The 13,323-nt window shown below is 39.5% G+C and overlaps 2 protein-coding genes across 2 annotated transcripts; both read left to right on the forward strand.

The window, feature by feature from the left end:
- The first annotated feature begins 596 nt into the window (after window positions 1–596).
- Window positions 597–6,210, forward strand: LOC149005727 (uncharacterized). The gene is made up of 8 exons (XM_089169289.1): window positions 597–799; window positions 1,050–1,202; window positions 1,317–1,412; window positions 1,661–1,787; window positions 1,890–4,473; window positions 4,565–4,895; window positions 4,981–5,133; window positions 5,221–6,210. Exons 1-8 carry the CDS (start codon window positions 755–757, stop codon window positions 5,422–5,424), a joined length of 3,693 nt encoding a protein of 1,230 aa, XP_089025415.1. The 5' UTR covers window positions 597–754; the 3' UTR covers window positions 5,425–6,210.
- Window positions 6,211–8,116: 1,906 nt separating this feature from the next.
- Window positions 8,117–12,667, forward strand: LOC149005728 (hydroxyproline-rich glycoprotein family protein). Its single transcript, XM_089169544.1, has 7 exons — window positions 8,117–8,649; window positions 8,758–8,927; window positions 11,058–11,134; window positions 11,359–11,424; window positions 11,540–11,614; window positions 11,713–11,787; window positions 11,956–12,667. Exons 1-7 carry the CDS (start codon window positions 8,498–8,500, stop codon window positions 12,418–12,420), a joined length of 1,080 nt encoding a protein of 359 aa, XP_089025670.1. The 5' UTR covers window positions 8,117–8,497; the 3' UTR covers window positions 12,421–12,667.
- The last annotated feature ends 656 nt before the right edge of the window (window positions 12,668–13,323 follow it).

Below are 13,323 nucleotides of genomic sequence, written 5' to 3' on the forward strand. Positions count from 1 at the left end.
CCGAAATATTGTAAATTTCGGTTTCGGTATAAGTTTCAGTTTACCCACCACCGAAATAGCTGAAATTCACTTAAATGTTGAACCCGAATTTTTATAAAAGAATGTGCATTGACCATTTTATCCTCACTTTAACTTGAAAAGTTTACATGAACGAGTGCATAAATGCAGAAATAAGAAGAATGAAATTTTCTCTCACAATCCATAAATGGACAAACTGGCTATTATGGATTATGAGGATTTTTTTATTATTTTAAATAAAATAAAAATTAGAATAAATACAAAACACTTTAAAATAAAAAAAAATATTCTCATAATTGAGAATCATAATTAATAACGAAAAAAAACGAGTTCATGAATGCAAAACTCTATCGCGTTCATTCTTCTCTCCTCAGTTTGATGATCATCAAATATACATATACCGAGTCTTCAAGGATCGAATCGGTTAATATCCGATTCAAATTATAATTTATTTTTTTAAGGGTAGAACCGTAGAAGATTCCAAATTCTTCGAAACCTTAGCCAACAAGTAAATGTGACGGGTTTAATATGTATATTTATTCTCCATTCATTATAAAAGCCATTTGACCTTAGAAAGCTTGTATGATAATTTTTTCTCTAAGCTCGTATCGTCATATCTTATCTTTTCTGCAACTATCTGTTTTTGAAACATCCATACCCAACATATCATTAGAAATTGAACTAATTTGAAGTTTTGAGCATCTCATATTGTCAAGACAAGCTTCAAGGATCATCGATGGCATCCATAGTTTGCTTCAGAGAACAAATTGAAGGATACAGGGTATATATTTTTTTTTTCTGTATAACCGTTTCTTTAACTATCTTTGGATTTTTTTTCTTCTTCTTTTTTGAGAAGGGTTCTTACTAGAAATAGGGGGTGGAGTATTGAATCCCCACTGGAAGTGTTTGTCATTGCCAAGCTGACCTTGGATGTTCTATCTTTGGATTGTTGTTGTAAAGAAAGTTGTAAAATCTTACTCAGAAATTTTCCAATTTTAGACCCTCCTGAAATTGTTTTTTTTTTTTTGCAGGAAATCAAAAGATTAGGTGTACCAAAAAGACATAAAGAAGTGCTGGAGTCAAGAAAGAACTTGATGTTCTTGATTGAGCTGAGGAAGAAGGTCTCAATCTTTAGAGACATTATAGACCTTCAACCTTGCAGTGGTTCCCGAACACTTAAAGAGGTACCAAATTCTTGTTCTTCAATTGTAGCAATTAATTTAGCAATAACGTAAGAGTTTCTTCATAATTCTGGATTATCTTATAATTTCGTTTGTGTTCGTATTTTGATTTTGCAGTTATTGATGATTACTACTGAGGAACTCCACAGGCGTTACCCTGAGGATGTACCCAGTGTTCCAATTCCAGAATTAAAAGAAACGCACCTGTATCAGGTTTGTTATCTATTCATCAACACTTTGTTAGTTGTATGAAATCAGATTGAACGATCGAAACCAAATAGATTCTTTTTAGGTTTGTTTCTGGATTGGGGTAGTGTGGAATCGGCTGAAAACGAAAACCCTAATCCATCCCAACCTGAAACGCTCTTTTTCCCCCATATTCAAAATTAAGCCGGATTAGAGGTTTAGATGTTTCAGTTAATACCAAAACTCTTTTCTGATCAATGATTGTGTTCTATTAGGGATTGGTTAACTTCTACAATGCTCTAAAATCTGTGGGAGATGCATGGGTTAAGAATCACAAGTGGCTGGCCGAATTCGAATGCAAGGAAAGTGGTGAAATGGAGAATTTTGATCCAGAGGAGTTTGGTATGTTATTTTTCTTTCCATACATCTTACGATTGGTAGAAGCATCATTTTAGTGACCAATGAAAAATGATCTAATGGGAGTTGGCAATTCATTGTTAAAAGGTGAAAGAGTTTTGGAGAAGCTTACTTACATGATAAAGATGGCAATGGAACTATATGGTGAGATGGAAGAGGGAGAAGAACAGAATAGTGATAAGAACCCAGAGGCTTCCAAATTTGAAGAGGTCTTGTTTAATGTATCCTACTCAAACAATGATGGCTCATTTTGTAAGTCTCTTGCAACCCCAAATTCAGTACTTCCAATGTTGAAAGATAGTTGTGCGGAAAGTGGTGAATTTGCTTATTCCCCACCTCTTACTCGGCCTCTCAGGACTTCTGTTGGGAAATTGAAACCCATTGATCTAAGGCCCCTGCTTTCCTTCACTGTTTTGCCTCATTTATTAGCTCATGGTTCCCGAACCATGAATGGAAGGAGCAAGACATCTGATGAGAAAATTGGGCCAGAAAGCCAAGAAGTAAATAGAAATATGGCAAAGCCAAATCCAGAATCAAAAGAAGAGAGTGGAGATTGCATTGCTACATGTGAGACTCAACATATTGCAGTGTCAAGTACTAGTTATATTGCCAACAGCTACACAACTCCTAAGACAGCTGTGAACATGGTTCCCCCAACGTCAGTGACAACAAATGTATCCCCAGTGCAGTCAACAAAGCCAAAACCATCTACATTGTTGCCCAGTGCCTTGCAAGCTCCACCTCCACCTCCACCACGACCATTTGCAGTCAAGTATGAGCCAAATGTATCACTAGCAACTACCTCTCCACCTCGACTCCAGTGGTATTCACTACCAAATGTATCAGCAAAACCAGAATCGCCAGCCCTGCCCAAGTTTATGCCAAACATATGTGGCTGGCCCCATGTGGCATATTTGGCTGCATGGTCCTGTGCACAATCAAGGCTGCATGGTCCTGTGCATGGTTACGGGCATGGTCACCAAGCTCCTCGCATACACTGCTCGCGTACGTTGTTGCAGGCGTGGCTACACATCCCTGCATATAGTAGCCTGCAATGTTCCACAACCCTGCACATGCTTGCAGCCTTAGTTGGGTCTCAATCAACAATATCACCACTTCCACCACAATCACTAGTATTGCCAGACACTACACCACAATCACCAACAAAAGTACAACCACAAAATTTATTGGTGTTGCCACCAGTTGAACCGCAGCTCACATTGCCACCAAATGCAACAGAAACCTTAGCCTCAACCCCATGTCTACCCAGATGTCCATCAAATGGATTGTTGCCATCAACACCCCCTCCATTGCTGATGAGGAATGGAGGAGATCCTCCCTCACCAAGACAACCATTGGCAACATTGCCACCGATTACTATGGAGACCCTGACCCCAGCTTCATCCCCACCCACAAATCCATCAAAAGAAGTTTTGCCATCACGACCCCCTCCACTGCAACCAATGAATGGAGGTGCTCCTCTCCTGTTGTCACTACAACCATTGCCCATGTTACCACCCAATGCAACAGAAACATTGCCACCTTCTTCACCATTGCTGAAGAATGGAGGAGATCCTTCCCCTCTACCAGCACAACTATTGCCCACATTACCATCAAATGCACCGAAAACCTCAACCATAACCCCGCCTCCATCCATATGTCCATCGAATGACTCGTTGCCATCGCGGCCACCTACACTGCCACTGAGTAATGGAGGAGCTCATCTTTCAGAACCAACACCACCATTGGCCGTATTACCACCAATTGTAATAGAGAACTCAGTCTCAGTACCACCTCCACCCACATGTCCGTCAGAAGGATCATTGCCGTTGGTGACCTCTCCATTGTCACCAAAGAACAAAGGAGCTCCTTCCCCACCACTAGCACAACCATTGCCTACACTGCTACCAAATGCAACAGAAGCTCTTGCTCAAACCCCACCTCCGCCGATATGTCCATCCCAAGAACTTTTGCCATCACCACCCCCTCCTTCGTTACTAAAGAATGGAGTTGCTTCTCCGCCATCAGCCCAACCATTGCCCACATTGCCACCAAATCCAGTAGAATCTTCTGCACCACCTTCACCCACACATCCATCGAAAGAATCACCACACCTCACAACATCATCATTGAAGAACAAAAGTACTCCACCCACACCACCAGCTCAAACATTGCCTATATTGTCACCAAATGAAACAAAATCCTCAGTCCCACCTCTGCCTCCATCCACGCATCTAACAAAAGGATCTTTTCCATCACCACCCCCTCCGCCTCCATCCACACATCCAACAAAAGGATATTTTCCATCACCAACCCCTCCGCCTCCATCCACACATCCAACAAAAGGATCTTTTCCATCACCATCCCCTCCGCCTCCATCCATGCATCCAACAAAAGGATCTTTTCCATCACCACCCCCTCCGCTTCCACCAAAAAATGGAGGAGCTCCTCCTTTACCTCCTCCAGTTGGTGGACCAAAACTGGGTTTTAAGAAAGCAAATACAAAGTTGAAGAGATCAAGATTTATGGGTAATCTTTATCGTTTGCTCAAAGGAAAAGTAGAAGGATCCAGTATAGATGGTAAATCATCTCATGAGAGGAAGACTCAGCTTGGGGGTTCTGCAGGTGGGAATAAAGGCATGGCTGATGCTCTGGCAGAGATGACAAAGAGGTCTTTTTTTCTTCCTACTACCAGTTGATAACTCAACTCTTTTCTCCTCTCCCTTCTTTGCACTTATTTTTCTTTTTTGTTGATATTTCAGATCACCCTATTACCAACAAATTGAAGAAGATGTTAAGAAGCATGCAGCAACAATATTGGAGTTGAAAAAATCTATCACTTCATTCAAAACAAAAGATATGGTTGAGCTTCTCAAATTCCACCAACATGTAGAACACCATTTGGAGAACCTAAGTTCTGAGACCCAGGTTCTAGCAAGGTTTGAAGATTTTCCAACTAGAAAGCTTGAAACATTAAGGATGGCAGCAGCGTTGTACTCAAGATTGCGTGCAATTGTCACAACCTTAGAGAATTGGAAGATGGTTGAACCTCTTAGCCAGCTTCTAGACAAGATTGAGCGCTACTTCAATAAGGTAAGACTTTATATGTTTTTCATACAATTTCAAAATAGATATTCACTAGATTTACATTATTAACTTTACAAAAATTTACGTATAGATCAAGGTAGAAGTGGATGCTGTGGAACGAGTAAAAGATGAAGAATCTAAGAAATTCAAAAGTTGCAACATCGATTTCGACTTCAACATCCTGATTCAAATAAAGGAGTTGATTGTAGATATTTCATCAGGTTGCATGGAGTTAGCACTTAAGGTTTGTCAATCGAGATTTAGCCATTTCGCTCGCAATTTGTTCATAATAGATATTAATTATTGAGGAGACATTTGACTTTACTTTCAGGAGGGAAAAACAATCATCCCTGGTGAAAATGGAACAAAAAGTGGCGATGCCCTACTGAAGGCTTGCATAGAGACACTTTGGAGGGCTTTTCAGCTTGCATTTCGGGTGTATTCATTTGCAGGTGGACAAGATGATCGTGCAGATAGATTATCAAAGGAACTAGCTTCCGAAATAGAGAGAGTAAAGCAATGTGCAGTTTTGTGAAGTAGCTTGTAAATTAACTGTTAGTTTTAGTCTAGGGCCCTTAGCTCTACTACAGAAAGGGCGAAAGTTTAGGTAGCCAACACAAACCTCTAGCCAATGTGGGAAGAAGTGTTTTTTGGCACAAATGTGAAGTAGGAGAACCAATCCTGTGACCTCTTGTGAGGGCATGTAGTATACTGATAAGCCACTAACCAATTGACCAAGTAGTTGTTCACATGAAAACTGTATATTAATCTTAATTCTTTTATTCATTTTACTCTCTTTTGTACAGTGAAGATAGTGTAACAACATATTGTTGATGCATCTTATTTTGCACAGATATTAGTATAGTGAATATCAGTTTTGTTTCTGTTTTGGTATAAGGTTATGGTTTTTGGTAGGAATCCTCTCTTTTTTCCCCTTCACAGCTAAGAGGTCATTTATATTAAAAGCATAAAGAATAGAGGATACACAAAGCAATGAAACAAAGCAAAAAATTGCTTTTATAATGAAGAACAGCAACTAACAATTAATAAGTTAATGATCAAACCTGAATCTTGGTCTTCCTGTAGCATCATTTACAAGTTCTGTGATCAAATCTGCTACTTCGTTAGTTTCAGGGAAGCAATGAGATATCTTCCATTGAATCCCCTTCAAATATTGAGATACATCACTCCATCTCTGCAAAACAAATCAAGGCATTTCCCCTTTCTGAGCTTGCATCACCGCAGCAGTTGAATCACATTCAATCCAAAGCTTTTGCACATTCATGTATCTTGCCATCATCACCCCTCTAATCAAAACTTCAAATTCAGCCTCATAATTTGTTATGAACTCCCAAATAAGATCTAAACACATTTACCACTATTGCTGATTGGTCACACAACACCCCTCCACCCCCTGCGTAGCCTGGATTTCCTATTGAACCCAATCTTTTTGCAGCTTTGCCCAATGCACCTCCTGCTGCCCAGTTGGATTAGCAATCTTTATTTGAACACCCATCGTTCTTGATAGAAGCAGAGTATCAAGAGAAACAGAACCAACCAAATTGATCTTACGATGCTACAACTCTTTAGTCCAGCTGCAAGCCTGCAACAATACACATAGGTGTACGACCTTCTTCTTCATACTTCCTTGAGTTTCTTTCAAGCCAAAATAAATAAATAAAGGGATTAAGATAAAACCTCTTACCAATGTCATTCCCAATTGCCAGGATCTGGCTTTCCTCTCAACCCGCTTATATTGTGTTACGATGTTCCTCCCAATTAATGTTAAAAACTCAAACACAAATTTTCTGACACTCTGTTGTTACAGGACAACAAAGAAACAAATGCACAAAAGTCTCTTCAGCATCATGACACAATTCACATCTTGAGGCCAACGTAATCCCTCTCTTTAGCGTCTCTGAGTCAATAGGCAACTGACCATGAAACCATTTCCAACTGAAGAGCTCTTGCCTTGCTGTCAAAGATGACTTCTGAACTGATCTGAATCATTCCACCGATGGAGATCTTTCTCTGATTGCATTCCATGCTGAACAATTGTAAATTGACCATTTGCCTTAAATCTCCAGTGACAATTATCAACATCTCTTCTGTCTCGTTTAATGTTATTTAGTTCCTCAAAAATCACTCTCAAGATCAGTTATCTCACCCCAGTCGAACCAATTCCACTCTTCCTGCTTGAGACAGCAACATACCCTTCCAAGCTTGTAATCTATTTCTGAACTTATCAAGTACTAGCTTTAGTTTCTCCTTTGACACCCCTCCAGCCCCTGCATCCACCCCTAAATATTTTGTAGGGAAGGTGGCCACCGGGATAGACAAGATTCCTGCAATCCGATGCTTCGTCTGAGGTGCAATCTTACCAAAAAACAAGTGCATAGCACATAAAAATTATCTGGAGTTAATTGCACTGGCACTCAAAAATGGAGTTCTTAAAGCATGACACCCCATTTTATCCAAAATTGGATTGTTATTGGATTTAACAATTTTCAATGACAAATTGAACTAATGAGTCTAATGAAAATCTAATTTTGGAGTATCTGTGTTTCTCAAACATAAAGTGGGGGTGTCTGTGCTTTAAGACCTCCATTTTGGGATGTCCTTGCAATTTGCTCAAATTTCTAAGTTGAAGACCTGTCCAGAAAACTCGTATTTTTGTGAAAATTTTTAAGGCACATCAAATAATTTATTGAACAGCAGAACATAATGTTATCGGCAAACAATAGATGAAAAGGAACATTCGCACCTCTAGGCCCTCATAAAGGTTTCAATTTACCATCAAATACCATTACCTTTTAGCCCCTACATAACATTTCTTCTGCTATAATAAATAATTAAGCAAAGATTCATATGGCGGAATTATTTTAGTCATCACATAATTCAATGTGGGGATAATATGGAAATCTAAAAATATAAACTAACTAAATAGCAACAGTGTAACTCATAGGGGGTGTGATTGATAAATTGAATACCTCAAAGGGTGGCATTGATTTTAGAAGATATTTTGAGCGGTGGCACGGATAAAAAAAAAACCCAAAATTAACCAGATCATATTGGACCAAAACCGAGATTTCTCAAGAGTTTGATTTTCGTCTAGCTTCTCCGCAGACCAAAACCGGTTCAACCAAAACGAATCGGACCAGGTCAACCCTTTCTCATCCTTCACATTGTTCATAAGCCTGAAAATATCCCGAATGCTGAACCATAAACTCATAAACTGGAACCCCAGTGAACCCTTTCGTTCAATGTTAATTTATTATCCTCTTCCTCTCCTTCCTCAAACGATTTGCAAACAGAGTTCTCCTAAAGCCCTGAAATCGCCGCCGATCACCCATCCTCGCCGCTGTTTCTTTTGAACTCCGCAACTGTTTCCAATCGAACCTTTACCATTTTGCTCTTGTTTTGTCTGTCCGCAGAGCACCAAGAGCAGTTGTAGAAATCTTTAATCACCCAGTTGCGAAATCCGGAGATTCAAGTCTTTTTTTTTTTAAATCTCTGATTGAACTTCTTACCCATCCAATTTAACACTATCTTTGCTTCTGATAGTAGAGATTGTTTTCTCGTACGTTTAAGAGAAAACAGAGAGGAAAATGGATAGAGATTGGGGTGCGAAGCCCGGTGGTGGAGGCGCAGCCTCTGCTCAGAATGAAGCGATCGACAGGAGAGAAAGGCTCAGAAGGCTAGCGCTTGAGACCATCGATTTGGCAAAGGATCCCTATTTCATGCGTAATCATCTCGGCAGGTTTGTTGTTCATTTCTTGGAAAACCCTAATAACAACTTTCTTATCATTTTTCTCGTTGAGGGATTTACTGTGGGAGTCTTTGTTTTGGTGTTTCTCTGTTCTAATAGCTATGAGTGTAAGCTTTGCCTGACCTTGCACAATAATGAGGGAAACTATTTGGCTCACACACAAGGGAAGCGCCATCAGACCAATTTAGCCAAGCGAGCTGCCCGTGAAGCCAAAGAAACACCTGTGCAACCCCAGCCACACAAGCGGAAGGTCTCCCTGCGGAAGACAGGTTCTCCCTTATCACTTGTGTTTGTAGTTGAAATCTTACACTTCGGTCTGTTCACTAATTTGTTTGGTTGATTTAGTTATGAAAGTTTGTGAAATTTTGTACTTATTGATGTGAGTTTGTCTCGAAACATGAGTGGAGTGGCATAGAAATGGAGATTGAGAATCTATACCTTGTATTAGAAATTCATAGACTGCTTAATCTGCTCCCACAGTCGAACTTAGAATTTGGGAACGGTGTTCAAACAAATTGAAAGAACAGTTTTCCCAAAGTTTGAGAATTTAAAGCTAGATTCAGTCTCCTTTGGAGTCTTTCTTAGGATCTAGTTACTTGGTAGTGAAATTATTTTGTTGTCTCGAGGAAAATTCATTTTAGACTTTAGCTAGGTTGATTATTTTTTCTAGCTGATGAAACTTCCATGGGGCTATGAAAATAAATGGAGAGGAACCCCTTTCCTCCCAACCCAGCTCTCCAAAAAAAAAAATCGGATGATAAGTAATAATAGTAAATAAACATTGAACGACTATCTTAAGGTTGGGTTTGTTAGGATGAAGAAGAGGTTTGAAAGGTTTGGTGTGGAAGTGGAATCAATTTTGTTTTATATAGTCAAAGATTAGGTAATCTACAAACTTAATTGAATAGGTGCTTTTAGGGAAACTTTTTGGATTCAACAATGCTGATAGACAGGGGCCTGAATATAAACAAGCCTTGCATTAAAAAAAAAAGTGGTTCTGGGATTTTCTTTATACATTGGCAGTCAGATGGTCTTTTCTTTGTCAATCAGATCCTCTTTATCTGTTTATTTCTATTGTAGTTCCAACAGCACTGGGTATGCTTATTTGGGAGGATTTTTAGGTGATGGGTCTTAATGGCTTTGCCATTGCCTTCTTCGATTTGTGGATGACTTCATAATCCTCTAGCACAAACTTGATGGATATAATCCGATTAATAAATCTTTTGACATCCACAATGTCATTTTAAAATCTTTATGCAATACTATTCCCATTTTGCTTATATTACTTTTTCCCCCAGTCTACCAGAATTTAAAGCATCCAACTCCTTGGTTTTTTTTTTTTTTTGATAAAGATCTTAGGTTCTAAGATGCTAATCTACACTATGCTTTTATAATTCTTAATTACATGAACTCATCCATGGTGTGAGAGTACTGCTTGACTACTTTTTACTGCTCCAAGCATGAGGCACCAAAGTGATGCGTCACTTTTTGGTCACATCCTCACTGATCCTTGCTCACTATTCATTGTCCTAGTTCAAAGTGTAGAAATGTTGCTTCTAGGGGATGTTCCAGCATAAAATATATAGTCTAGGATTCATGTGAAGATTTGGGTAATTTTTTGTGTGGTGCCTGCTGCCAGCCTGATGAGCCAAGCCTTCTTTGTTTCTGGCTTGGAATCAGCAGCAACAAACTGGTGGAGTTGGCTTATGCATTTATTGCTTTATTTATTATCCATTTGAATATTTGAATTTAGCGTTTCTGTGCTATTATAATTTAGCTGTAAGGTTGGAAAGAAAACATATTTTTCAGTATGAAGGAGATGATAAGATGGTTTTTATTTTATTTTGGGTGATGAAGTACCTGCCCACCCCCAATACAAAACAAACTCCCCCCCCCCCCAAAAAAAAAAAAAAAAAAAAAAGAAAAGAAAGTATTTGCTTAGGGATTTTTTTGTGATCTTTCTGTTTTCCGGTTCATTTGAATTGGGTTATAGTCCAATTCTATGCAATTGATGTGGAGCTACTTGGGTGGCTGGATATATGATTCTAACATATGAAGTACAACAGTTAGCTGACCTCATTTAGTGGGGATATGGTTTGTTGCTTAAGCTGTACAAAGAGCTTACTTTAGCATGCAGTCTTGTTTTTGGCAATTATTTTTATGGTGATTAATTTTTTTTCTCTAATGTAAGCTTTTGGTTTTGTAGTTGTATTTTTCTTGTGTCTTTTATGTTCATAGTCTTGACTTGTCCCAATGTGGAAGAGTTTTAGAATAATATAATTGGATTTTAGCTTAAAATTGCCCTTTTAATTTGTTTAGTCATGATTCTAGTACTCTGACAGGGTTCAGTCTCAGATTCTTTTTGCAATGTAGCTAATAAACTTACATCTTGGTTGCAGTCAAGATTGGAAGGCCTGGATACAGGGTAACAAAGCAGTATGATCCAGAGACAAAACAGAGATCTCTTCTTTTCCAGGTCCCCCTTCCTTTTATTTTTATTTTTTCTCTTTTCTGGTTCCCCCAATTCTGTTGTGTATATTTCAATATTTTAGTTACAGCTATGTTTAACTTTTCCTTTACTGTTATGCATAGTGCCTAGAGGTGAGAGATATCCACATTGCAATTTGGTTGTCATTGGGTTCTGTTGTTCAATTCAAGAGTAGCTTTAACTTTCTTTGGTGATCTTGAAATATATTGCAGATTGAATACCCTGAAATTGAAGACACTTCGAAGCCACGGCACCGTTTTATGTCATCCTTTGAACAGGTATACTTTACCCTTGGAATTCTTTGTCGCAACTGTAATTCGTCCATTAGTAACGTATTTTGACGACTCTTGAGGCAAAAAAGTAATGTTATTTCCCCTTTTTATGGGTGCATAGAGGGTGCAATCGTGTGATAAAAGGTACCAGTATCTTCTGTTTGCAGCTGAGCCGTATGAAATCATTGCATTCAAGGTAAAGTTTTTGAACAGAAATACTGTTTCCTATTTTTTTCTCATCCAATTTTTGCAAGTAACTTTTATCTATTCATGATTGTCTATTTACTTTTTTAGGTTCCTAGCACAGAGATTGACAAATCCACTCCCAAGTTCTTTTCGCATTGGGATCCTGACTCAAAAATGTTCACGGTTTGTCTTAACTCAAAAACTTTATGAACCTTGTTTTCGACCAAATATTTTGTGTTTGAAACTTGATCTCCCAGAAATCCATCACCTTCATCTTATGTCAGTTGCTCAACTACTTAAATCTATTTCATAGCTAATTTTCTTCTGACATTGATCTTCTGGACTGCACAGTTGCAACTGTATTTCAAGGTGAAGCCACCAGAAGCAAACAAGCCACCACCGCCACCTGTTCCTGGTACTGTTCCCAATGGCACGGCAGCTCCTGGTGTCCCTCCAAGGCCCATGCCTCCCCCACCTCAAGCTCCACCTCCTCCACCACCACCACAAGGGCTCGCTGCTGGTCCACCAATGCCGAATCTTCCAAGAGGTCCACCACCTGCTCCAGGGTCTGCACCACCACCGCCTCCATCAACAGCAAATGGTCCTCGACCCATGCCTCCTGGTGGTACTCCTCCAGTCCCACCTCCACCCCCGGTTGGTAGTGGTACAATGGCGAACTTCACTCCAGGCACTAGGCCCCCCTCAATGATGCCCCCACAGGGTTTTCAAGGCCAGCAGATGCAAGGGCAAGGAGCTCATCCTCCACCACCTCCACCCCATATGGGACAACAGATACCTAGGCCACCAATGTCTTAGCATCTTATGAATCCTCGGTGGAGTCTTGTTGCTTAGTTTTGTTGATCTCCTATATGAATCTGCTACAGAACCTTGGTAGTTACAGATTTGAAGCGGCTGAAAGGTGGAAATATTAGTTACTTCACCAATGAATATGGTATCTAATTAATGAGTCAGCTTTATTGTCTTGTATCATTTAAATCCTTAGTGCTCTTATTATCTGATTTGTCGCATCATTTTAGTGGTCGACTGGTGAGCTTATAGTTTCTGGTTCCTGAGATAACGACTGATGATCCTTAAGGTGATTGAAAACCCTCTTGTGTTTTGGAACCTTGAAATCACAGTTTCATTCAGTGTATGTTCTCTAAACCTTGTAACGCCTGTGATCCTTTGAGGTGATTGAAAACCCTTGTGTTTTGGAACCTTGACATCACAGTTTCATTCAGTATTTGTTCTCTCGTCCCTCTGTATTGCTTGCATTGCTATGGTTTGGTTAAAGATATCAAGTGACAATGGTCGAAGTGTTAGTGCTGAACGATAAAAGCTTCAACCCTATACATTGTTAATTGTAGGGAAAAGACCAGTTCTCTGGTTGCTGCTTTTAAAGCATGAACCAATTTCATTATGCATGGAATGACCACCACATCCCCATTAAAGTAGAAAATGATATCTAATCAGTGCTTCTGTTTATACCCTCATGGGATGGGTTGCAAACCAACCCAGTAATCATAGATCGGATGTAGGTCATGCCATCATGCACTATAGATGGAGCCTCCCATGCCAAGAAGTCAGCATTGTTCCTTATCTCCTGGAACATGCATGAAAATACATTTTACAAAACCCATGCTAGTGATGATGAAGATCCTCAAGGTCAGTTCTGCATCACGTGGAATAGTTGTCTCGTATGGATATTGGATCGCCACT

This window comes from Hakea prostrata, chromosome 9, assembly GCF_041222555.1.
Source record: "Hakea prostrata isolate BN-2017 chromosome 9, UWA_Hpros_2, whole genome shotgun sequence".
In the NCBI taxonomy this organism is placed as follows: domain Eukaryota; kingdom Viridiplantae; phylum Streptophyta; class Magnoliopsida; order Proteales; family Proteaceae; genus Hakea; species Hakea prostrata.